Source organism: Pieris rapae, chromosome 22, assembly GCF_905147795.1.
Source record: "Pieris rapae chromosome 22, ilPieRapa1.1, whole genome shotgun sequence".
Lineage (NCBI taxonomy): Eukaryota > Metazoa > Arthropoda > Insecta > Lepidoptera > Pieridae > Pieris > Pieris rapae.
This window is the reverse complement of record NC_059530.1, coordinates 7,432,127-7,459,178: the sequence shown is the minus strand read 5'-3', so window position 1 is coordinate 7,459,178 and position 27,052 is coordinate 7,432,127. Positions and strand designations below refer to the sequence as shown.

The 27,052-nt window shown below is 36.0% G+C and overlaps 4 protein-coding genes across 10 annotated transcripts; 2 read left to right on the top strand and 2 right to left on the bottom strand.

The window, feature by feature from the left end:
* Positions 1-527: 527 nt before the first annotated feature.
* On the bottom strand, positions 528-1,788 carry LOC110992878. Its single transcript, XM_022258857.2, has one exon. The coding sequence runs from the start codon at positions 1,626-1,628 to the stop codon at positions 951-953; it is 678 nt and encodes a 225-aa protein (XP_022114549.2). The 5' UTR covers positions 1,629-1,788; the 3' UTR covers positions 528-950.
* Positions 1,789-2,001: 213 nt separating this feature from the next.
* On the top strand, positions 2,002-11,623 carry LOC110992879 (probable phosphorylase b kinase regulatory subunit alpha). 6 transcript variants are annotated; one of them, XM_045633269.1, is made up of 19 exons: positions 2,002-2,404; positions 2,491-3,476; positions 4,091-4,304; positions 4,567-4,676; positions 4,751-4,898; positions 5,952-6,116; positions 6,454-6,618; positions 7,049-7,172; positions 7,358-7,440; positions 7,519-7,695; positions 7,780-8,036; positions 8,122-8,154; positions 8,286-8,414; positions 8,486-8,624; positions 8,853-8,894; positions 9,401-9,499; positions 9,862-9,977; positions 10,366-10,623; positions 10,738-11,623. In XM_045633269.1, exons 1-19 carry the CDS (start codon positions 2,146-2,148, stop codon positions 10,951-10,953), a joined length of 3,720 nt encoding a protein of 1,239 aa, XP_045489225.1. In that variant the 5' UTR covers positions 2,002-2,145; the 3' UTR covers positions 10,954-11,623. The 6 variants fall into 6 exon arrangements, with proteins under 6 accessions (XP_045489225.1, XP_045489223.1, XP_045489224.1 ...); XM_045633267.1 differs by lacking the exon at positions 4,751-4,898 and adding an exon at positions 5,444-5,591 and having other exon boundaries at positions 2,003-2,404; positions 7,049-7,187; XM_045633268.1 differs by having other exon boundaries at positions 2,003-2,404; positions 7,049-7,187.
* A 38-nt stretch (positions 11,624-11,661) lies between these two features.
* LOC110992877 (39S ribosomal protein L28, mitochondrial) lies at positions 11,662-13,083 on the bottom strand. Its single transcript, XM_022258856.2, has 5 exons — positions 12,923-13,083; positions 12,539-12,806; positions 12,143-12,462; positions 11,896-12,074; positions 11,662-11,801 (listed from the first exon to the last, which is right to left on the bottom strand). The coding sequence occupies exons 1-5, from the start codon at positions 12,941-12,943 to the stop codon at positions 11,744-11,746; spliced, it is 846 nt and encodes a 281-aa protein (XP_022114548.1). The 5' UTR covers positions 12,944-13,083; the 3' UTR covers positions 11,662-11,743.
* An 85-nt stretch (positions 13,084-13,168) lies between these two features.
* On the top strand, positions 13,169-24,275 carry LOC110992844 (COP1-interactive protein 1). Of its 2 annotated transcripts, XM_022258815.2 has the most exons (10): positions 13,169-13,492; positions 13,811-13,934; positions 14,569-14,682; positions 14,792-14,946; positions 15,113-15,308; positions 15,480-16,619; positions 16,717-16,824; positions 16,917-23,259; positions 23,327-23,481; positions 23,593-24,275. In XM_022258815.2, exons 1-10 carry the CDS (start codon positions 13,367-13,369, stop codon positions 23,670-23,672), a joined length of 8,541 nt encoding a protein of 2,846 aa, XP_022114507.2. In that variant the 5' UTR covers positions 13,169-13,366; the 3' UTR covers positions 23,673-24,275. The 2 variants fall into 2 exon arrangements, with proteins under 2 accessions (XP_022114507.2, XP_022114509.2); XM_022258817.2 differs by lacking the exons at positions 13,169-13,492; positions 13,811-13,934; positions 14,569-14,682; positions 14,792-14,946 and having other exon boundaries at positions 15,178-15,307; positions 15,478-16,619.
* The last annotated feature ends 2,777 nt before the right edge of the window (positions 24,276-27,052 follow it).

Below are 27,052 nucleotides of genomic sequence, written 5' to 3'. Positions count from 1 at the left end.
AAATAAGTGTCAGTTTGCGTTTCGTTTCACATTTTCTGAAATACACGCTGCTTGAAATATTATATCAATTAAAAAGTAATAACACAAAATTAACTAACTTTTTACTCGGAACCATAATTTAAAAAAAAAACAAATTCGCTACAGCTTGAGCGACAGGCGAGAATATTTTATATATATTTTTTACCTGCAACCTGAATGTCAGTTATCAAAATCAATGAGATATATGAAAAATATTTCTTTACAAGAAACCTCAAACACCTGTATCTATTTAAATATGACAAAATCTAAACTCTAATTATATTTCTTCAGTTTCTACTAATAGCAATATAGTATTTGCAATTTGGTGATAAAATGATTAGGATTCAATTTATAATTTCAAATATACTTCTTTATATGTATAATATAGCTAGTGGCTTAGTGGTTGTGTTATAAATTGGTTTATAAGTTAAAAAAAATAAAATAACATGATCTATAAAATAAAGCAATTTTTTAAATTAATTAATTTAAAAAATTAATATTAGTATATTACATAATCCTTAGTAAAGTTATGAATACAAATATATTGGAAGACAAACAAAATATGTGTACAATATAAACAGGCTGCCAGTGGACTGTAAAATGTGTATTTTAATTTATTGCTGCTGGTGTATGTATAAGAGCCATGTCAGCAGTTGGTCAATGTTCAACAGAAATCTGAACACAGACATCATAAAAATTCTTTTATCACAATATATTTTACAAATACAGCACCATTTATTGCTTATACCTTAAATCTGTATAATTTTTTTCATTAGTCACAAAATGCAATATCATATTACACAGAGACATTCATTATTATTAACTATAATAGTAACACAACTTGTAGAGTAGGTCACTCCCCAAAATAATCACTAAAATCACAATCAATTTCATTTTAACATAAATAAAAAAAATGGATGGATCCTTAGATATTAATCATTGTACATTCCATCCAATAGAAAATCCATTCTTTTATAATGTCGGTTTTTCCAGGCTTCTTGACCTCTTTTTAGAGCCATGTATCCAACAACAGCAAACATTGGTACAACTAATATAGTTATTACAATAGGCATAACAAGATCAGGGTGACTATTATCATGCATCTTTTTTACTTTGGCATCTGGTTGGAATTCAAGGTTTTCACTCAACTTGTCCAAAATTTGTGATGAAAGTACAGTTGGCTTATGTACTATACTTTTATTATTCTTTTCTTCTATTTGCAACCCACTATTGTTTGAAATAGGTTTAAGAGTATTTGTTAAATTGGAACTTTCATCTAGCGTGATCATATCACCACTAGAAAGTGAATCTTGTTCATTACTTGTTAGGTGGTATTTTACACCTTTTCGTGGAACTACCGAATTGGTTTTATTTTTCACTAGATCTGTATCTAAATTTATTACCATAGAGTTATTTTCTTTTGGTAATGTCACTGTTGTGTTTGTTAGAGGGCCACCCTCACTCGCAATTAATAATGTTTTGTTCAATTGCTGTGGTAAGGTGGGAAGTAATTTAATATCTTTTGAAGTAGTTACAATTTTTTCGGAGTACACAATGTTTGAAAAGGGCAGAAACAAAAATACGCCAGAAAATATTCCAATAAGAGTCATCTTTATCTTTGGCTTTTATAAAACAAAAAGTACTATCACTACACAATAAAAAAATTAAAAACTGATTAAAATTAACAGAAAAAGCTACAAAAGAAAATAATTATTGTAAAAATAAAAAATTTGCTGTTTACCTACTACATCACAACAATTGACATTTGATTTTGACGGTAATGTTAAATATGTAAGTTAAAGGACGTGTCAACAATACCAAGGCTCGACGTTGTCAGCAGTCAGACGTCAGAGCTGATAAGTCATAACTCAATACTTGGCACACTGGCAGCTACTTTATAGGAATTGGCATATGACGCTTATTGATATTAATGTATGAACTATGAAGTAAACCTTGACAGATATGACTTTCAAATGACATATCTAATAATAAAAATATTATTACGGTTTTGCGTTTCATCATTCTTGAGATTTTCATTATGAATTATATTTTATTATAGGAACGTTGTGAGATGTTAAATCATGAAGTAGAGATTTAAATTCAGTAGTCTATCATTAATTTTTTACCATGCGCACTCGAAGTAATTCTGGTGTACGTTTAGATTACTATCAGAGAATTGTACATAAGTTAATTCTTGATCACCAGCAGCCTGTGACGGGCTTGTTTCCAGCTAGCCCTCATAACGATCACGCTTGGATAAGAGACAATTTGTATTGCATTTTAGCAGTATGGGGTCTTTCTATGGCCTTCAAGAAAATAGCAGATCAAGATGAAGATCGGGCCAAAACTTATGAATTGGAACAAAGCTGCGTAAAGCTTATGAGAGGCAAGCACAAAACAAATCATCCTTTTTTAAAATTATTGCTAAGTTATTATTATGACATTATTTTCTAATATATATTTTATTTTTAGGACTTCTTATGGCTATGATGCAACAAAAAGAAAAAGTTGAGAAATTTAAAAGTACTCAAAATCCATTAGATTCTCTTCATGCTAAATATTCTTCAATCACGGGTCGTACAGTTGTAACAGACACAGAATGGGGTCATTTGCAAATAGATGCCATTTCCCTTTACCTCCTTGTCTTAGCTCAAATGACAGCATCTGGGTTGCAAATTGTATTTTCACTTGATGAAGTAGCCTTCATTCAAAATTTAGTTTTTTACATTGAATCAGCTTATTGTACGCCTGATTATGGAATTTGGGAAAGAGGTGATAAGACAAATCATGGTCTTCCTGAACTCAATGCTAGTTCAATTGGAATGGCTAAAGCAGCATTGGAGGCAATGAATGAGTTGGATTTGTTTGGAGCTAGAGGTGGTCCATCAAGTGTGATTCATGTTTTAGCAGATGAAGCTCAAAAATGTCAGGCAGTCTTGCAATCCATGCTGCCTAGAGAATCTAATAGTAAAGAATTAGATTCAGGGCTTCTCTCCATTATAAGTTATCCAGCGTTTGCTGTTGATGACCCATATTTAATAGCAAAAACGAGGGAAACTATTGTAACTAAGTTGCAAGGAAAATATGGCTGCAAAAGGTTTCTGAGAGATGGCCATAAAACACCTAGAGAAGATCCAAATAGACTTTACTATGAGCCTTGGGAATTAAGAATGTTTGAAAACATTGAGTGTGAATGGCCATTGTTTTTCTGTTATTTAATAATGGACTATTGCTTCCAAGGCGATAAAAATAATGTTTCTGAATACATGCAAAAGTTAGAAATGATTATGATTAGAAAAGATGAAGGCATGAAGCTGGTGCCAGAGTTGTATTCTGTGCCGGCAGATAAGGCACATTTAGAACAAAGTGAGCCTGGCAGTCAGGAAAGGATTCCTCTTGGGAGGTGTCCTTTCATTTGGGCTCAATCGTTATATATTCTTGGAAAACTGTTACAGGAAGTGAGTATATTCCTTGGTGTTGTTTATATATTAAATTTATCATAATAGTTGTTTTGAGTTTCTGTTTTTTTTTTAAATAATGGGCAGAAGGCCTATGGGCACTCACATTGCCAGAAGGCTCTAATGACGCAGTCAAAGCCGCAAGTGTCAGCTTTTCAAGTATAGGCACACTCTTTTCTTAAAGGACCCTTAGTTGAATTGGTTCCAAATACATCAGCGGGAAGCTGGTCCTACTGTGGAAGTGGTGGTGTCAAAAACTGCTTCCGCGTTATGAAATAGCGGACATTAAAGGTGTCGAGGTTGACTTATCGGACGTCAAAACAGAATACGAAACGAAAACGTCCGCCCGCGCCACAAATAAATGTTCTTATTTGTACCATGGGTAAGAAAGGTAGGAAGTACCGAAGCCGGAAGCCGAGGAGAATATCCGAGTCTCGGTAATAAGACAAAGGCTGGCTTCGCATTCTCTAACTAGTAAGGAAATTGAGCCCCCTGACATTTGTGAAGTTCCCGGGGAGCGGATTAACCTAGGTTATTTCCGCAGTGGGCGATTTTGTCGTATTTTCTTTTAAATAATATACTCGTATAATATAAACTGCTTTCGTTACTTGCAGGGTTTTCTTGCTGTCGGTGAGTTAGATCCATTGAACAGAAGGTTATGTTCTGAAAAAAAACCAGATGTCGTAGTGCAAATAGTTATATTGGCTGAGGATAATGAGATCAGAGACAAATTAATGGAGTATGACCTGCATGTTCAAACCATTAATGAAGTAGCTCCGATTGAAGTTCAGCCGGCCAGAGTGCTGAGTCATCTTTATACTTACCTAGGTATTGCTTTTAAATATTTTAGTCATTCTAACCCTCGTAGCCAGTTGAATGATTCGGGTCTACTGGAATGTTGCATTCAAAGGCAGAAAGAATGTGGCCGCTGGTAAGGAGGTTTTGTATTTTATTATAAGAAAGACGTTAAGAATCATCTTCTTAACTCAATGATAGGTTGCCTGCCTTTAAACTTTTTCAATGTCTTTCACACTTATCGTAAATGCGAAACACATTAAAACGACAGTTGTAATAATGTCTTTGTTTTTAGGTAGAAACAAAAAATTAGGTTTGTCGGGAAGAAAGTCGAGGGACGTGGGAATATTAAGTACGAGCAAGCTTTATTCATTAAACGATAGAATTTTTGCATTCACACCTCAGGTAAGTCGCGTAAATAGTTTTGAAAAGATGTTTTCTAATGTTAAAATAATAAGCGACATTGTTTTGTTTGTTAGTTCTCTGATATGAAGCGTTTCTACATAGCGTCTGACTATGAACTGATGGTAGACATGCTCAAATCAGAAATTTATTTCTTGAAGTCCTCGTGGCAAAATCTACTGGGAAGACCTCTTATTGTATTAACTTTGAATCAAATGAATTTAGGTATTTATTCCAAATTTTTTTTGTTTGCTTACTTTGTGCCCCGTTTGAACTACTTAACACTTTTGTCGGCTTTTTATATGAGGTTACATGCAGACCAGGCTTTAAGTTGCATTTACCCGCGCTAGAAAAAATACTATGAACACATTGGATCACGAACATGTTTTACAACAATTGTAGGTGTGCAACTAGGAAATAATCATCTGCCGCCTGACTTTTGTATGTTACGACAATGATAATGGAGAAGTTTTACCTTAGTAACGAAAATCGGCTTCACCTTTACAAATGAATTAAACGTTACACGCGAGGACGATAACGAATCAATGATACGCGATTCGTCTATTACTTACGTATATAAACTTAAATAATATTTCTAATATTTGATAATGCAATTGAATTCATATCAACAACATAATGAAACTGCTCCACTATTATTGGTGACTGCACTTTTAGGATAAAAATAGTCATTGTCAAAGATTACATACAATACATATAATGTCGTGTTCCCCTGTCCCTTGTTGTCATAACACCCGCATGAAATGCCCCAGAACTTTGACTACGAGGAGTACTACATGACTCGCGACCCGGCGTTGCTCGCCAGCACGTTTACGGCGAACGTGGCTTTCCTTGGCATGAGTTGGAAACAAATGTTGGGAAGGCCGACAATTACGTTACTTGCCACACAGTATTTATTAGGTATTTTATTATAATAAGTTGATGTTATTTTAATTTATACTGTCACTTTAAGTGTAACGATCAGGATTGAGATGGCATTACAAATTAATTCACTTCTCTCGCTACACGCAGATATGTATTAAGAACAAAAGCAATATCGATCTAGGTACATAAATTAAAAAAATGTGCATGTATGTGTTGCAATTAACTAAAAGGCAAAGGTTGCTTTCGGCCCTAGCCCCTTATTCAAACATCTTGGTCTATACGGAGCTTTGAGTGGTCGAATACATTGTGCTTTGTAACTAAAACTTCCGCTAACTTTTTCTAAAACATAATCTAATAATCGAATAACTTTAATAAAAATTTGAACAAAAATTTCAGACCATGGTAAAATTCCAATGGCCATGATAACAACGATGAAGAAGTTGAAATCCGGTTATATTAACGGTACGAGAGTGACTCTCGGAAACCTCGGAGACTTCTTGAGCACTTCGGCCATCACAAATTTGAGTTTTCTGGGAAGCCAGGAGGACGGGTATCCTGATAGTATGTGATAAACTTGTAAACATATTACATTCAGGTATAAGTGATATGTGAATGTAAATATCACTTATTATACTTTTACTCTTTGATGTCAAACTTTTGCCCCATTTTTTAATTATGATCATGAACTTAAACATTATTCTTTATAAATATGTAAAGGATAAACTGACATAGCCTTCAACACGAAAGCTATTTAACTGTGAACCACTGAAACCGAATTTTTAGATACTTCAGTAAAATTATCAATTCAATTGGAATAACTTTGAGGCAAAATGTTCCTTTACACTAAGGTTTTTCCTTTGTGTTAAATTTAAACAATTTGTCACTTCGCACCTTACAGAACTGAACCCGCAAGTACAGAGCTACTTGGAGGAACACCTTCTGAAGTCCTTCAGCAATAAGTTCAACTTCTTGTCGAAACCCACTGCACCACGAGGTCGCACTCTGAGGAGGCGGATGTCGGTCAGGGGTGCCATCAAGAAGACGAGGTCTATTAATGTGGACTGTAAGTAGATATTTGTTTGTTTTACGAGTTGTTTTGACGAGTAGGCGAACAGTTTTACAGTCGATTTATTTTAATTCGAATCAATATTTTTGTATTATAACGTTTAAATGATTACTGTTAGCTACTGTTATCCCTGGCAGCTTCAGCGTGCGACTCCCATCCCTGAGGTCGTAGGTTCGATCCTCGGCATTTCTACATACAATAGTGTTTCTGTGTGCGCATTTAACATTCGTTCGAGTTGTGAAGCAAAACGTCGTGATGAAAGCGGCTCGCCTTAAGGTCCGGTCAAACAGCGCAGGGGCGGGCCGGATGTCTCACTGCGGAAAACAATGTGTGTTAAACAAATACCGAAACGGTTGTAACGCCACTGGTTATCTTATAACACACATTGTTCATTTTTAAATTATAAAAGAAATACTATTTATTTCAGCGGAGACTTTGGGAATGGAAGGAGAAAACGTCGGCCCGCAACAAGGAATTCTCGAACGGAAACCTTCGTGGCTGGAAGTGGACCCCATGTTCGGTCGCAGCCCCTCACCGGAGGACCCCAAGAGGCGAGCCTTTTCCAAGTGAAGATTTCTTTTATTTTAGTATTTGAGATGAGAAAATGACAATGAAAATGATTGGAACTTCACATCGACCAATTCGCCCTGTTTTTTTTTTATTTGTGATAACATGGAATTAATTGATATTTTAATTGCAAATGATTAAAATGAAGTATATAATCGACAAATTTCAGAGGCACGTCCACAACCAGCTTGGCGGTGACTCCCACCATCGAGATCACCAAAGAGAATTCTCCTTCGCCACCAAAAGACGAAGGTATTTTCTTCCCTTTATTCGTAACCGAATCCATTTTCACTAAACCATATGGAATACACCAGAACTTTGCCATTTCAGCCACCAACAAGAACGTGGTGGTGCGCAACCGCACAGCCTCCGAAAACCAGAACTTGGTTTACGCGGAACAAGAGACGGACGAGCTCATCGGCATGCTGCGGGAGACCGAGAGCTTGGACGAGCAAGGGGACATTCTGCAGTACCTGGTCGACACTCACGGCCTGGACTTCGGGACCGGTGAGTGCGCACGCGCAGCTCTGCCGATTGTGTATTTGCCTCATAGTATGCGGGAGTGATCGAATACGTGTATTTATATGAAAGGGGTTCTCGAAAACGGCAAAAGCGTGACGGTGAAGGACCTCCTGAAGATCTTGTACGAGAAGGCCTGTTCGCAAAAGCTGTGGGGCCTGGTGCGGCACTCGGCGGGGATGTTGGGCAAGCGGGTGGAGGACCTGGCCAAGGCCGTCACGGATCTGCTGGTGCGGCAGAAGCAGATAACGGTGGGGATGCCGCCCAACAACGAGTACACCATCACCGCGCCGCTCCCCGAGAACGAGCTGCGGCAGCTCATCCACTGCGTGAGTGCTTCGGTCTATTTGAGTTCTGAGCTTCAAAATATCGATTTGTACTTTTTATTAAGGAAATTAATTCCATTTCATGCAGTCATTCCGCCGAAGCCCCGGGGGAGATCGAAAGGTAATCGGTAGGCTCGCTCTCGAGCGCAGATGACGAAGGGAATAGTAAATATTTTCCAGAGATGCATGTCACGAAGGCTCGACTCGACCCTGAGACTAAAGTATTTAACAGTTTGTTCCCAATGTGGCCAGGCTTACGGCGACGACGAGAGCACGGCCATGTTGACGCAAGAGCTGCTCGTGTACTTGGCCATGTTCATCCGGACGGAGCCGCAGCTGTTCCTGGAGATGTTGCGGCTGAGGGTGGGGCTCATCATTCAGGTGTGACTTCGGATACGGTCATTTGGAGACTCACCAAACGATCGAAACTAGATTTGATATAATTCTTTAAGGTGATGGCGACGGAATTATCCCGGACCCTCTCCTGCGACGGCGAAGAGGCGTCGGAACACCTCCTCAACCTGTCGCCGTTCGAGATGAAGAATCTTCTCTATCACATTCTGAGCGGGAAGGAGTTTGCGATTAATAGCGGTAAGTTTGGGAACTATTTTTAGAGTGAATTAGATTAACTAAATTAATTATGCACCAATATAGACCAAATGTCTCGGGGCCAAAGATGTCTGATTCTAAAGAAATATCGAATTAGCGGCTTCAATTTGAATGATAAATCAATTTTATTTCTCATAACTCTCTCTCGCTAAAGATATATTATAGTAATAGCATACTAAAAATAAATATATAAAAGTATTTTCTTTTCAGCAAACTCAGTGTTCGGTATTCCGCTAAAGTTTAGGAAGGAAGGCGAGTTTTCCCTTTTTGTGTTGTCCGTGTTTGCACATTTCCCTGTTTGTCTTAACTGTGTCCCGGTTATTTAGATATTTAATATTTTTAACAAGATTTTTCCATAATCCAAACATCTCGGCTTCGTCCCGTGTTAAGTTGAATCGTTCAAGTTCCAAAGTAACGTTCTATTGAATTAATATGGACGAAGCTTAACCCATAGATTAAAGAAACAATAAATTGCATTAGCACAGACCGCGACGACCATCAACAATAAAGCATATCAGTTAAACTCTGTCTGTGCTTCAGAGTCATTTTTGTCTGATAAAATTATGCCTTAACTGATAATTTCCTAATGACCTGTCTCAATAGAGTCAATTATTGTCATCGTTTATTTGTCTTAGTAGGTATACATTCAAACGAAGAAAGTGACCAATGCCAATGAAAATAATGTTCTAATAAAACTGGAAACAACAAGTCTTCAACTCTCATCTTCTTCTGTAGACTCAAGCCTTGTCTTTCCACAGGTCGTGGTAATTTCTCCATTGTGAGCAACAAATCGACTCGGTACGGCAAGAAGTCACAAATCGTACTCGACGGACAAACTCTTCAAGGCATTGAAGATGGTGAGTGTAGCGAGCAGATAAATAGGAATAGGGAAATTAAGTTTTTTCATTATTTATCTTCTCAGACCTTCTGTCGACGATTAAATATCCAAAGCACGGTGGGGATTCGTAACGAACGCTTATCTGCTCAGGGGTTGAATTAAGTATTCGAAGGAAACGTATGTCGCAGATTGGTGTCACTGTTATCGTCCGAATTTATTTAATATTTAAACACAGCCACTGCGCACGTCCGATCAAAGAGCCGGTCTATTCTACGCATTACTGACAAATCGACTTATGATATCTTGTGATATTCTGATGAAATAAATGACATCGTGTTCTTTTAAGACATAATGTCTGACGTATTGAATTGGATATCGCAGCTCCGGCCGTGGAGCCGGACCGCCAAGGGCAGTGGTTGAGACGTCGGCGCTTGGACGGAGCTCTCAATCGAGTTCCCAGAGATTTCTATCCGAGAGTGTGGGGTGTCTTAGAAAAAGTATGTTCGCCATTCTTTTTGTTATAATAAAGAGATCTTTAATCTTTTTACAAGTCAGGTTTTATGTTTTCACCCATCAATCAGTCAAATTGCATGTTATTTTGTGCACATTATCTAAAATGCAATAAAAAAGTTAGTAATCTTATTGCCATTGTATAAATACGTTTAAGAACAGTCAATCTAAATAAATTTAATTGATAATTTAATAGAAATAAAATTTTAAGAGTTTCTTATAAACATTACAATGTTACGAGCCGTCATTTTCATAAACGGTATTTTAAAATATATAATATGTGTACATGATTATAATGTAAATAATGGTGGGCGTGCTAGTGATTTATTAAATGGCAAAAGTGAACTTTTTACCGACACCGGTGTTTCTTGCCAGTGCCAAGGTCTGGTGATCCAGGGAAAAACACTTCAACCCAACTTGACCCAGGAGATGACCCCCGGAGAGTTGAAGTTCGCGTTGGCCGTCGAGACGGTGCTCAATTCGATCCCTCAGCCCGAGTATCGGCAGTTGGTGGTGGAGGCTCTCATGGTCCTGACTCTTATCGTAGAATACAAAACCATCGACAACTTGGGAGGAACGATCACGGTGGAGCACTTGGTGCACAAGGCGAATCAGATATTTCTGGAAGATCAGGTGAGACCGAGATAACGTGGGTCGTAGCACTCATTAACAGGAGATCGAAATCGTAGTAAAGTAAGAAGTTTTATTTCTATTGACCGAATGGCGCTAACAGCGGAACAATTGCAGATGCGTTGCAACGGCGACGCCACTCTGTGCTGTGCGAAGGCCGAGTGGGGGGGAGGGGCGGAGGTGTGCGGCGGGGCGGCGGGGGTGTGCCAGCTGCTGTACGACAGCGCGCCCAGCGGCAGCTACGGCACCATGACGTACCTGGCCCGCAGCGTGGCGACCCTGCTGGCCGACAGGATGCCGCCCGACACGCCCATCGAGTGCACCATCACGTGACTGGCAACACTATTTCAACTTAATTTCATTTTTATAACAGTGCCGGCAGTTACGAATATTTTATTTATTAAAAATGTAGTATTGTTTCATATAAACAGCAGATAATTAACTTACTAGATATGTCTACGATCACACTTTAGTGTCGTTTTTAGAAAAGGCTTTTTTAATTGATGAATCTAAGTCCTATTTCCCAGAGTCGCTTGATTTACTAAAAATTATAATTTAGCAAAAATTGAGTTTTTTATCAAGGCAAGGCAATAGAAAATATTTTTAATTTGGCAAATTAACTCAAATGTGAACCCAACTTTTGTGATCAAAGTTTTCTCCATGATGTTTATGTATTCATAACATATTCTTTGAAATTTAAGTTACACTTAGAATAAACTTTTATTAGCTGTATAAAAATGTTCTGAACACTGCTTATGTTATATTTAGCAAACATTTACTTGACCCTTGAGTTATCTTCTGTAGATGTAGAACTAATATGAAAAAAAAGACATGAAACTGTTAATATTCAATATACTGTTAATATCAAGCTTTGTTGTAAGAGCTTTTATAAAAATGTTAAGAGATAGTTTACCTTGATTTTTTCAATGAATTTCACATAATTGTTCTTTTTTGACTTATTTAATATCCTTTGAAAATTAAATATAAAAGATGTGTTGTATTATTTGTTGTTTTAACTTTGATAGTAATTAAAATCAAGTATCAATTTAATAACTATTTATTTCCATATAATTTTCTACAACACAGCAATTTTCATGTGATAATGTCTGTCTTCTCTAAAATACTAAGCTTCATCTTTCTTTCCAAATGGATTCATCTTAGAAAGCCAGGATGTTGTTGACCTGAAACATTGTCATTTGTATTTTAAATTTTAATAGTAAGAATAATTAAAAGTATGAAAATGTCATCCTTGTTATATATTACAAAATAACTTACGTGATGTCTTCCGTTGATGACTTTGCATCATTTCCTGCTGCCTTAAGTTTTTCAACTAAATTTTTTCTATAAACATTTTTCAGAGGAATTGGTTTGTTTGCTGCTTCTTTTATTTTTGCAACTTTACACAAAGCCTCGTACCAAGTTAAGCCATACCATTCGATTTCTTCTGGGGTATACTAAAAAATGTATATTTCAGTAACATATTAACTAGAAAATAATATTACACATAACTATTTTTACTTACAGATGACAAATATGTTTTATATTCATCATAGATCTGTTTTTGCTTGGCTGGGTCATAGGCATGTCTTGGACAGCCATTCATTAATTCAATAAGGATTTGTTTTTTTAGTTTTAGGGCTAACATTGAAGCCAGATCACATGCTGGTGTTTTCAGTAAGTAATGATCAAATCCATAATGATCATTAATAAGCTTTATTGCTCTGTCAGTAACTGTGACAGACAGGTGCGTGTTTAAGACATCTGATTTAACAACAGTCCTTTTAAGCACAGGTACCCAGTAGTGAGGAACTCTTCGTTTTTGAGGATCACGCTTTTGAAATCCTACAAAAATAAAAAGAAACTTTCAACACACATTAAAACAAGTGACATATATAATAGGGAAAAACAGGCTACTTACCTTTAATTACTGCCTCACCACCCCAAATTCCTTCATGAATTTGATGAGGCTGTTTCAAGGGAAGAGGTATATTTTGCACTGGCAGGGTTTCACCAGTAAGATCATCACGCTTCCATTTGCTATCCTGAGGGATAAAATGCACAGCTGCTGGTTTCAGAACCTTCCATTCACGCCAAAACTTTTTATACGCAACAGGCAGCTCAGCAGCTATACCTATGTCAAATCTGTTTTTCTTCTTAAATGTCTTCGACAACTGGCGTGCTGTCGCCTAAAAGTATAAAAAGATGAATAAATTCTGATAAGGTCACACGTTCCATTGACAACACAGACGACGTGATGCAACAATAATATAAAACTTGTTTACAAAACCTAGTGTTAAAATACCTGAATACGGGAAGTGGCCATTTCAGTTAACGAATCATGTAACAACAACAATAATTTACTTAAAATCCTATCTGCAAAATACTAAATATTTTTTAATAAAATTTGCACTTTGCGATAACCACTAGTCAGTACAAACGTCAAGTATGTTATTTAAGGATGACAAATGCCAATGTACAAAATATAAATTGTTGTTGCTGTGCTTTTCTACTCTGTGCTATAGAAAATTCAATCTGTGCTGACGTGGACGGTGGATCTTTCATCATAGAAAATGGCAAGTGATTGAGTGCCAAGTGGTTGCTAAATATTTTGATTCCTAATTTTTTATTGTATCTCTCTTTTAAATCCTTAAATTTGCCTTAATTTAGTGCCGAGTCATTATAAATAGTTATTGGGTGCTGTTTATAAAATCGTTATCGTATTCATGATTTCACTAGATATTCAAATATGTCGGACAATAAAAACATCGACAATCCAGGCGAAAAGGAGCAATCTGAGGTCGATTCAAATTTAGCAGTGTCTCGATGTGATGTGGCAAGTATTACGAGCAAAAGCAGCATTAATAATTCTAAGGTATTTGTTGCATATTAAATTACATAAAATTTAGTGACTTGATATTAGGACAAATCTTCATTATTATGAAATCTATGAGCTTAAACTTCATTAAATATAAATGTAATGTATTGTTATATTAACCCAAAGTAATGGTATCCATTAAGGACACTACATTTCTAGTTGGCAACAGCTTAATCATATGTAGCTTTTTTATATATCCAACTGAAACAGAATTTTAACAAAATTTTGTTAGTTTTAAGTTAATATTGAATAATCTAAATAAACTAACAAAACTGTAAGATGAATAACTTGTTTGCTAAACTTTTGTCTTTCCAGCTGACGGCAGAAAGACAAATTAAATTTGAAAGAGCCCAAAGGTGTTTGGAAAATGCTGCTCTGGTATCTAAAAGGATAAAAGAGCATAGAAAGGCCACAGCTGAACTGTTGGGCCGGCCTTATGGTAAGTTTATATTAAAATGGATGCATTTAAGAAGTCTCTATCCTGAGTCACATCTCTGCAAATGTCCACCTCTTCTTTGGTCAAACTTGTTTGTATTTGTAATTTAAGGGGCGGTCTGTATTGTTATGATTTAAGCTTGTCTGTTGTTTTTTATTATTTTTGTCTGTTACAATTTTAGTTATATTTATGTCTTTAATTCTTATGCTTTTTGTAAGAATTTTGTCAAAAACCTTATTGAATAGTTTAGGTCCTAGCACATCTACTTTTCTATGTTCCTTTGACACCCTACTAGTGTTTTTTAAACTTTTTATAGCCCAAGTCTGGCATCAATTGGCTATGCCCAGGACTCATTTCTATATTCATTAACACCATAGTTTTTAAAATAAATAGAATAAATTATGTTTATTATGGAACAAAAGATAGACAGGTATCACTTATTCCACATCATTAAATTTGAACCCTACTCATCATGTCTAACACTAGTCCCAGGTATACAACAACAAGTTTCACAAAGAATTGCTTAGAAACTCTTCCAGAAATCATATATGTAATATGTATGTAAATTACCATACCAGCTAGATAGATGTTATTATGTTAAAAATAACCTCCACTGATTCTATCTTCTATTTTACAGAAGATGATAATGCAGACAATCAATCAGAATTGGCATCCACCATGAGTGAAAAGACTGGATATTCTGTTGCAACAGATACTTCCACTACGCTGTCTGTCCAAGATGCACTTAACAGTTAGCAAACATTTATATATATATATTTCTTATTAACATTGAAACAAAGATATATACATATGGCTGTAGATGTTGTTTCATAATCTTCCCTAATGTAATGCTTATATAGTTCCAGGAATAAGTGAAAGTTTAGCAAACACTTTGAAACAAAAAGAGATATTAATGCAAAGGATCAAGCAATACAAAGAGATAAGCAAGAGGCCGAGCAAGATGGTACCTCTTGTTAAAAAGGAATTAACTCATGAAAGTTCAGAATTGAGAAAGGTATACAAATAATCATCAGAATTATAAATTTAACTTACAATATATTTTTAGTATTTTTCAAAACAATATTTGAATAGTTACAACAAATAACACACACACACCACATTAAATATCTCTATGCTTATCTTTTCAGAACTAAGTTACTAAAAATGTATGTACATTTCAGAGTTCTGACAAAGAAATTAACAAATTAATGAACATTGTGAAAGACAAAGAAAATGCTCTAAGTATTGTGCAAGATAAAATGAAGGCTATGGAGACAACTATTCTGGACATGCAGGAAAAGCTTAATGAAAAAGACCAGATCATTGAAGCAAAAAATAAAGCAACTACTATTATATCAGATAGTTTAACAAAAAAAGGTAAATAAAATTTAAAAAAGCTATTCTTTAAAAATCTATAATTGGAGGAGTGGCATGGCTCTTTTGTTCTTTTTATATTAGTAGCAGGAAAAAAGAGTTATGATGATGCTTATTCATGTTAAGAAAATTATGATCAAAGTCTAACCACACAATATATATTATATGTTTCAGAAAAAGATGCAATGGAGATATTGGACGATACTAAAGAGCAGATGATTAAAATGCAGAATGACTTTGTTGCAATGGAAGCCGAATGGAAAGAGGAAAAGATGAAACTGTTGGCTGACATAGAAGCCAAAGATGATCAACTGAAAAGTCTTAAAGAAGCCAACGCTATTCTTGAAAATTCGCGATTTGAAATTAGTTTGGCCAATTCAAGATTATCGGAAGAGCTCGAGTCGAAGGTGAAAGAGGTTCTAGAATTACAGGGCAAGTTGAGTGAAATGACCAAAGTCTATGTCAAAGATGAACCGGTACAACAGTCTGAGGAAGAAAAAGGCTCAATAGAAATAGCCGATATGACAGAACTGACGAGAAAAATAGAAGTATTGGAGCAATTGAATTTTGAAATCAGGCAGACTAATAAAGAACTAGAAATTCAACTCGCTTCAATAAGTAAAGAAGCAAAATCACCCCTGACTATTTCACCTTCTAAAAAAGCGAGTCCTGTACCGACACGAAAAGGCAGAAATACTGCTTCTAAAATGAAATCGCCTTGGAGTAAACTTTCGGCGGAAGCCCTCAATCAAGATCCCGAAAAGAAGACGACAAAGTCAGACATTCCCAAATCAGAAACGATCGTACAAGCGCTCAGTAAGGATTTATTGGAGAAGGACTACATTATATCGCAAAAAGATACGATCATTCGCGAATTGACTTCCTCTAATGACCGTAAGGAAATCGTCATCGACGAATTGAAGTCGGAGCTCTTATCACAAAAAAAGCCAGTTTTCGAAAAAGTTGATGTAGGTATAGAAACGGAAAAATCGGACCTTCGCTGTGAAACTAAAGATACGACGCGTGTCGACGGGAGCCCGGAGGAGAGATTGAACGCGGCTCAGGAACAAATCGCATTGTTGACTGAGGAGATAGATTCGGCAAATAAGAATATGATCAAAGTTAAGGCCAATTGCAAGTCAAAACTTAAACAAATGCAGAAGACGATCGACAAGTTCGGTTCGGTGTCCGATGCGAACGCCGAGATCGTCCGTCTGAATGAAGAAATTCACCAACTCTCGCAGAAAGTGGCCGAGCTGGAGGAGGAGAAAGGCAACTTGCAATTGCACCTGGTGGATTACGATAGCGGAAGGCGTGAGTTCGCATTTTTATTATTTCAAAAATTTACGTAAATCACTTGTTGCCATATAAAAGATTCTCGATATTCGACTTCTGTGTTTTTACTTTTCAGTTACCGACACAGACATATACAAGAAGATGGTAGAGATGGAGAATTTAGCCGAAGCCAGGTTGAAATCAATAAGTTTGCTCGAGACTCAAAAGTTTGATTTAGTTCAAGGTAAAATTTCATTTTTAAAACGCACGTAGAGTGTACTTCTCTTTGATTGTGTTCTTCGGTGGAGTTGTATTCATTGTGATTATTTATTTCAGAGTTACACATATTACAACAGAAAAATGCAGAAATGGAGGATAAAATTGCGGATATATGTCAACTTGAAAACGAACAAGTCTGCTCTGAAATAAAATCGGTCCAATTAGAAGAGCAAATCGATGGACTTGTCGCTGCCAAGAAAGAACTGGAGTTGGTCGTCGAAAACCTGAAACTGGACAAAGAGCAAGTAGAGAGAAACATTGACTCGCTTAAGACTGAAAAGGAAGAGCTATTGCAGAAGTTAGAGCATTATGTCCAAGAAAATATAGATTTAACTGACAAATTAGAAAAACTAAGCGCCGAAAAAGTAAGCTCAGCGGAATCGATCGAGATCGTCGAATCGTTAACTACACAAGAGAAGCTAGAAATAGAAGAATACAATAAAGGAATTCAATCAGAGAAAGCGGACGATAACAATTTTGAGTCTACTGAGCCACCACTCGGTTCAGAAAGTGTTGCCAAACTTATGCAAGAAAATGAAGAACTAAAGAGCAAAATTGAATTATTTTCGCAAGAGAGACAAGAAGTTATGGAAAAAATGAATACTATATGTACAGAAAATATTACAATTCATAAGAACATCGAAGACTTAGAAAACCGATGTCGTAATTTGCAGACAAATATCGACCAGTTAAGTTTTGAAAAAGCAGAACTTCTTGATCTGAATAAAGAATTAAACTCTCAAATAGAAGAGTTGAAAAATCAACGGCTCGACATAGTCAAGGAAGCCGCCGAAGTTAAACTTATCGCAGCCGAAGACACGGTTGATAATCCTCTCGAAATTCACCAAGACGATAAAGCCGTGGGCGACAAAGCCTCGAAAGGAGCGAAATCTGTGAAACAGTTGACAAAAGAAATATTGAAATTAAAAAATATCATTAAAGAGAGAGAGGACGACATAGCAGATTGTCAAATGAAGATATTATCGCTAGAAGAAAGCCAAGAAAAACAGAGTGAGTTAACGCAAAGTAATGCAGCATATGAAGTTAAAATCAAACAACTGTCAGAAGAAAATAAATACCTTAAGATACAAAATGATACCATGATGAATGACAAAATTGAACAAACACACCTCAAGGACACGATCGAGCCTTTGCAACAGGAAATCCAACGCCTCCAAAGAGAATTTAGTGCCGCTGTCAATTCTCGGGATGCAAAAGTTCAGGAATTAGAGAATTTGTTGGGCGAATATGAGAAACAAATATTTAATTACAGTAATACATTACAGCAAAAAGATAAAGATATCAACGAATATGTCAATCAAGTTACTAAACTAAATGACATCTCTCAGAAACTCAAATCGAGAATAGAACTTTTCGAAGAGGAAAAAGCGAATGATCAAAATGTGGAACTGATTCAATCTTTAAACCAACAAATATTACTTTATCAAAATGCGTTGTCCGAATGCGAAGAAAAGTTACGAACTCTGGAAGAAGAAAAGGCTCAATTGGCATCTATAAAGTCTAAACTCGAGAACAAACATGTATTGCTCGACTCGGAGCTCTCGAAATTAAAAGAAACTCATAATGAGAACCAAAAATTAATTGACGAGTTAAAACGGCAACAACAAAAGCATAGAGAAGAGTGGGCCGAAGTTATGTTGCAGGCGAAAGACCGAGATGAAGAAATCCATGAAATAAAATTGCAACTTAGAAAAGAGTCCATTGAAAATGAAAAGCTTAGAACAATGTTACAGCAAAAAGAACACGACTTCTCTGAGCTAATGACCGAACGTGAAGAACTAAAGAAGAAACTAGAAATAATTTCTCACGAAGAGACATCTAAAAGTGACTTAACGGCATTAGAAAATAAAAATAAGGAATTAATCGAAAAATTGAAAAAATTTGCTTTAAGCATCAAGAAAAAAACTGCTATGTATTCCGATTTAGAGAATCAGTTTAACGATATGCAAAAACAACTTGAAATTAAATCTGAACAGTACGAACAAGCGATGATACAAGTCGAAACTGTTCCAGCATTACAAGACAAGTTAAAGTATGCAAACGAAGAACTCAATAGAATTTTAACTGAAAGGAATATTCTCGAAGATAATCTTCTCAGTGCGCGGTCAGAATTGGCATCTTTACAAAAAAAATATGATGATGCTCAAGAGGAAATCATAAAATTAAACGATTCCTTAAATACCATCAATATTGAAGCAAAACTTAATCGAGACGAAAATGTGACCTTAAATTTGAACATGGAAAGTCTAACGAATAAACTTGTAGAGTATGAAATAGAACTGAAAAATAACTCAAATCTACTGACTAAAATAACCTGTTTAGAGTCTGAAATCGATCAAAAGCAAATGCAAATAGCCAATCTAACCACGGAACTCCATAGTAAGGATCAAAACATAAATCAATTGCAATTCGGACTTGACGCGAAGGTTCAGGAGCGAGATATGTATATTGAAAATTTGCAGTCTGAATTAGATAAATATAAAAACCGTATTTATCGTCTTGAAGAAAGTATTTCTGTGATGGAAAATAGACGACAATCTTTAGAGAGAAAAGCGGATCAACTGGACATGCAATTACAAGAAAAACAAAAATCTTACAGCGATTACACAGTCCAAGAAGATGAGTTGATTACACGTTTAGCCGCTTTAATGGATCACGATAGGGTTCTTGAAAAAGAGATGCATGAAATAGAAAATGACAATAAAAACCTACAATATAAAATACACGACATAAATGAAGAGTTCTTGAAGTTGCAGAAAAATAATTCAGAGTTACAACAGTATTGTTCTAATTTGGAAAACCAAACGGCTAAAGTAGAGTCATTAGAGGCTGAAAATAGTTCATTCCAACAAAAAATTGAAAATCTTGAATCTAATTTGAAAAAATTACACAATGAACATCAACAATTGTTAGCTCAAAGGAAAATGGAAATGGACGACGTGGAAGCAGAATTTAATACCCAAATTGAAGCAGCCATAAAAGAAAAGAAACATCTCAGTGAAAACGTTGAAAAATTAAATGAGCACATTCAAAGATTAGAAAGTGAAATTCATGATTATAGGATAACAATTGAAAACCTACACATCAATCTTGAAGAACTATCAACACAAAATTCAAAACTGAAGGAACAATCGTCAAACAAAAATCCCGAAAGTCCAGATTATACTGAACAATATATAAGTGAAATCAATAGATTAAACTCCGTCATTAATAGTAAAAATAGTCAAATTACCGAAGAAATAGATAAAATACAGACATTGCAAGCCCATAATCACTCTTTGAAATGCACAGCAGAAAACAATATCGCACAGCTTTCTGCAAAGCTTCAAGAATCATTTCAACAGCTGCAAGACTTGTCGCAAGAAAATGAATCGCTAAAGAGCAACATTCGTGAGCTTAATATTTTAATTACCCAAAAAGAAGATCAAATCAAGCAGTTGATTGAAAAGAAAAAATTAGTTTTTGAGATGAATATACCTAAAACAGAAGGAATGACAATATCGTCAACTATTGAAGAGTTAAGCGGCGAACAAAAATCTTTGTCAGTGCTGCAATCTCAGATACTGTCAGATGCTGAAATAAACTATGAAGAAATCAATACATTCAAAAAAGTTGACGCAACTAACTCTGAAAAGCCAACTCAACAATCGGAGGGTTCTGTAGAACCTTTGATTGTCTCAAAGAAAGCTTACATTTGCTCCAATCCTGGCGATAGTAAAGAAGTGGATCCATTTAATTCAGATGAAGGCTGGGGCCTGGGAGAGAGCGAAGAGATATACGATGTTACTCCAGGCGTTACACAATTAAATCAGGAAATAAAACAACTCCAGGATAATAATGATAGGTTAAAGAAAGAACTTGACGCCTCTAATAATAAATTATTAAGGGCTATTAAAAAATTAAAAGAACTTAAAAATGCGAACGATATGTTGGCCAATGAATTAAAAATATCAAAACAGATATCTAACTCATCGATGTTAGATATGGCTATTGAGAGTGAGTTATCTAGCAATCTTGAGATGTTGGAGAAAAAAGTACAAGAACTTACCGACACTATTAATAAGGAGAAAAAAGACAAAGAAACGCTCACTAAACAGAATGAAGTCCTAAAGAATGCAAATGATAGATTAATAGAGTTGAAAGAGAAAATGGACAATGAATTGGAACTGTGGAAGTATAATTTTAAACAAGCAAATGACAAAATATCTTTAAATCAACAACATCACTCTGAAGTTCAGCATGAAAATGTTCAGACTTCAAAAATAGATTCAAAACTTGAAGAGGACATATTAAAACTTGAGAAAGAAAACGATGAGTTGCAAGGGCTTCTTGACGCTGTTAAAAGTGAAAAAGAAGAACTGTCAGGTGAAATTACTATGTTGAACAAAGAAGTGATAACGCTTCGTCAAAAATGTTTGGAAAATGACGATCGTGACTTACTTAAAAAACAAATAGAGGATCTTATCAATACAAATAATGATCTATCTGTCACGTCTCAAAAATTACATTGTGATATTTCGGCCTCAGAAGATCGTTACCTGCAATTAGTAAATATTAACGAAGATTTAAAGGCTTCTTGTAAAGAAGCCGAAAATGATAAATTAGACTTGATAAAAAAATATACATTTATGGAAACTGAAAGTGTAGCTCTTAAATCTCAGAATCAAGAATATTTAAAGGAAATAAAGTCTTTAAGAGAAACTCTTGAAGCTTTACAGTTGGAACTATTACAGGAAAAACAAAATCTGGAACAAGTACGGAAAAATATTACACTTTCCGACAGAAATGATATAATTGAAAAAGAATGCGAAAGTTTAAAAGCTCAATTAGAGGAAGTAAAAAGTCGCAATGAAAGCATAGAACTTGAAAAAAACTCTAAAACAGAGAGTAATCATGGTCAAATAATTGAACTTAAATCGAAAATTGACAAGTTGAATTTAGAAAACGATCAACTATTATCAACGGTCACCGAGTTACGGTCGTCAGTATCGACTGCTATGGATCAAAGGGGATTTGAAATAGCGGAACTGTGGAAGCAACATTTAGCACAAAGGGAAAGCGAATTCCAATCTAATGAACAAGATTTGAGAATGCAATTAAATGCCTCTGAGAGTAAATACGAGCAACTTCTTGAGAGCGTACAGTCATCCACACAGGAGGAAACAAATAAGATCTTAATATTAGAACAAGTTACATCCCTACAAAATAAATTACAAGAGAAAGAAATACAATTAAATAATTTACAAATTAAATTCGAAGATGTCATGCACCAACTGGATATATTGCGATCTGAAATGGAAGATGAAAAAATGATACATGAAAACAAACTTTTAGTACAACAAGAGGAATACGAAAAGATCATAACTGACATGAGGAGCGAAAGTGAGAAACACGACGAAGACACGACTGTCAACGCTCTTCAAATTGAGTTGGTGGCTACGAGATCCGTCAACGAGAGTTTGAATCAACGCATAGAAGAACTTAAATATAGTTATGAATCAAGAATATCGGAACTGGGTAAAGCTCTTCAGCAAAAAGAAAGTGAAATCTTCCAAAAAACGCACGACTATACAATTAGTCTCGCTGATAGAAATAACGAATTTGAATTTGTGCGAAAACAACTCTTGGAATATGAAAGAAAAATTGAGGACTTAACTTATGAAAAGGAGTCTGAACTGGCAGTTCTTAGGTTGAAGATGCACGAAAACACCGAACATTATCAGAAATTACGTACAGAATCAGATGAGGAAAAAGTTAAATTATCTGAAACGCTAAATGAAAAGATTATCGAATGCACAAACCTCAATAAACGAATAGTTGATTTGAATAAAATATTAGAAGAATACGCAAACAAAGCGGCTGAAACTCAACTAGTCTTGGAAAGTCAGGAGTTAGAGATTGTAACGCTCAAAGATGAAATCGAAAGCATGAAGACGACACTGCGAGCCGCCTCTACGAGAATAGAGAAACACGTTACTTTTGCTTCCGACACTAAAGACTCTAGCGATCGCGAAACAACGATGAATAACGAGTTACTAGATGCGGTCCCGAGAGCAGAGTTAGATTTGGCTCTGTACATGCTTCACCAAAGAGACGTACGCTGCGAAGAACTGACGATGGAATTGACTCAACTGTTGGAGGAAAGAGATACATTACAACTGCGTCTGTCCGACAGTTTGCGTTCTTACGAAGAACTCAAGTCGCATCACGGGTCTGTCGGCCTCGATAATTCGATCGACCTAAGGGAAGATACAATATCTGAACTGCCCAGCTTTAGTATAGAAAAGGAATCCCAATTCGCCGACGTACATCGTGCGCAAACATCTAGGAGTAGTAGTATCTGTGAGTCCGACGGAGACAAACCGAAACTACAAGCCAAGTAAGTACCTCCGCAAATGTCGTATTCTTTGCCATTCAGTCTGGCGTGATTGAGAAATGAATTGCAGGCTGTCCGAGCTGCGCAGCGTGAAGCACAGTCGCGACGTGCGCCTCCGACACGAAAGCGAGCAGCGGCAGCTCGGTCTGAGGCTCTTGCAGCAGGACGTTGCCAATCTGCCTCCTCAGGCAAGAGAGCAACTGAACCAGGCTCAACATACCCTCTGTGAGTTTTTATCTGCAGCATTGTGGTTTCTTTTCTCTCGCACGATGGCTCGACTGAGCCGAGGCCTGAGTGTATCTTCTTATTCTTTACAAAGCGCTTTTATATTTTCAGCCCGTGACTCTCAAAGCACTCCCACGGTGCTTCTGAACTGGCTCCGAGGGAAAAGCACTCCAAAAGTTGTTCATATGTAAGGGAATGTTATGTAGTTTGTAGGCAAACATAGAAGCGATCCGAATGACATTAATCAAAATACAATTTCACCAAATATTGTGTTATTTCCTGCAAAAATCCAAATTCATGATTATTTTGAATAGCTGTTTAGAAATTGTTGCACTTGCACTCGGCACAATTCGATTGAGTTTGCGAGACAAACTTTTCATTGTGGATCACTTGCCACCGAAACGTAAAATTGTAACGACACGTCTTCTTAGAGAATAATTTTAACCACAACATTTTAAATCGTGCTATTTTACTTCAGCTGTTATTTCTAATTATAAAACGCAATATTATAATATATGCAAATATCACGAACGAACGACCTCGTATGTATTATAAATGCATCATTTGACCAAAATTTAAAATGGTGCTTTTCATTGACTGCTAAGAAATGTTACGATTTTTTTGTAAGTTATATAAATTTCTATAATTTGATGTATTGGGAGCTTCCACGTTACGCTGCCATGTTTATGTATATATATATATATATATATTTACCACATTGTATGGTCACTAATGTGAATCTGCAGCATTTGTATATTTAATTGTAAAATATTCTGAATAAATTATAATTTAAATACACTTTTTTATTTAAGAACAACCCAAACCATTACTAGTGTTGCTACTTTGTTATGGATTCCTCCCAAGATTTCACACACGCGCAATACTTTGTTTTTTTTATAGAACAGAGGGCAAACGGGCAGGAGGCTCACCTGATGTTAAGTGATACCGCCGCCCATGGGCACTCAATGCCAGAGGGCTCGCGAGTGCGTTGCCGGCCTTTTAAGAATTGGTAGGCTCTTGCTTGAAATTACTTCATGGTGGATGGTGGATGAAAGAGTAACATAAAAACTATTATAACAATTGAATTTTTGGACACCGTCCCGCGACCAAGCGTAACCTGTGCACTTATGCAATTACTAGAGTAGGCGCCCGGTATTTTTTTTTGCTTTGTTATTTCTTCTCGCGTGATGTCTTCTTTATTTTATTTTTTTATTTTTTATTTTTATTTATTTGGTGCACAAAACACATTATAATCTTTACAAAAATAAACTTAAAACTAATAGTTATGAACAGGATTCTAATGTAAAACCATGTGCACACTGCAAAATTAATGTTACATCAATAAAAGGCTCATAACTAACAAAGGTAACATAGTAAAAAAAAAAACAATAATAATAATAATAATAAGTTCCTCGACACCAATTTAACGTAACGTTAACCAGGACCACAAGGGTCAGCACTTAACCTACGATGGAGGATGTCTTTAACGACACTAATGAATTTATTGATGTTGCGACAGAATATGTCCACAAGTAAGTGGTTGCTCTTTGCCATCTCGTTATATTGACGAGCCATCCTGGTCAAAGGGTTGTAAAAAGAGATGTTATTCTTATAAGTTTGAAGGGAAAATAAATTGACTTCGTTAGCTCTACGGGCACTAAATCTAATGTTAAGGCTAATGTGAGCTAGTAGTTCGGGAGAGTCTATAATGGAGTGGGTGATTTTGTAAAGGTAAACTAAGTCGAAGACTATGCGTCTGGATTCTAATGGTTGAACTTTAAATTTCAGGAGTCTATCGCAATAATTTAAGTTAGACCGGCCAGGTTTTATACGATAACATAAAATTCTGAGAAATTTCCTCTGAATTCGTTCAATATCGTCAATGTGCACCTTATAATTCGGCGACCATATTGGACTACCGTATTCTAATATACTTCTTACGAGGCTGAAGTATAAGTACAAGGTGCTACGAGGATTTTTAAAACCTTTTGTGGATCTAAGAATAAAACCCAGTAGATGGTTTGCTTTAGACGTGATGTGACTATAGTGGGCACGGAATGAAAGCTTGTCATCGAACAGGATACCTAGGTCTTTTGCAACATCTGATCTGTTAACTAATTGACCATCTATGACGTAGTTCCATACGATTTTGTTTCGTTTATTAGTAAACGATATGACAAAACACTTGTCTATATTTAAATACATGTAGTTCGTCTTGCACCATAGTGATACGGTATTGATATCACGCTGTAATGTTAAGCAGTCATCTAAATTAGTAATAGAAGTAAATATTTTTAAGTCATCTGCATATAAGAGACAATTGCAGGACAGTTGTTGAATAAGGTCATTAATAAAAACTACGAAGAATAATGGCCCTAAGTGGGAACCCTGAGGTACTCCCGATGTAACTGCGATAGGTGCAGAGATGAAGCCCTTTAACGCAACCAACTGAGTTCTAGAGTCTAGGTATGAGCAGATCCATCTATATAAACTGCCGTGGATACCATGTGACGCTAACTTATGACAGAGCAGATGGTGATTTACTTTGTCAAAAGCCTTAGAGAAGTCAGTGTAAACAGAGTCAACTTGGCCACCTGTGGCAAACACTTGACAGAGATAGTTTTTGTATTCCAGAAGGTTAGTGACCGTAGACCTGTTTCTAACAAAACCATGTTGCTTGTCTGAAAGAACAGGCTTAAAATGGCTGAACAGATGAGTATACATCACTGACTCAAATAATTTAGCAGCGCAAGATAAAATACTTATCGGTCTATAGTTTTTACAATTGGACTTATCACCACTTTTATAAATAGGTATTATGTGGGCAGTTTTCCAGCGCTTAGGAAACACACCACTAGTTAACGATTTATTAAAGAGAACACATAATGGAATGGACAACTCCTTTCCGCAACTTTTTATGAAAATAGGAGGCAGAAGGTCAGGACCCGCCCCTTTGTTAATATCCAAACTATCTATTTTACGTTTGATATCTGTTACCGTAATAGAAAAGCCAGATAATATATTAAAATACGTGTTATTTACAGCACCAGATTGGTCAGTGTATATAGTTTTATTAGTTTTATCGTCAAAAACTGAACCAAAGTATCGCGAAAAAAGGTCACATATCCCCTGACCGTCTGTCTCAGAAGTATTTTCAAGTGTCATGGTGTGAGGCACTGAAATATGGCCTTTACGATTATTCACAAATCTCCAAAATGATTTTATGTCCTTGGCCAACGAGTCCTCGATGGATGCGATATACTTGTCGTAACAAATCTTGGTAAGAAATTTGCATCTCTCCCTCAGCAAAGAGAAAACGTCGTAATCGCGGGGATTCCCAAACCTCTTAAACCGTTTATGATATAAGTTTTTTTCTTTATTACATTTAATTAAGGATTTGCTGTACCAGACTGGATAAGATGAGAATTTGCTACAACAACTTGGTGTATTTCTTGATATTATTTCAAATAAAAGCTCATAAAAAGCTTCGGTGCACTCATCAATACAAGGGGACGATAAGATTTCGGACCAGTTCACAGACTGGAGTTCAGATTTAATGTTTTCAAAATTA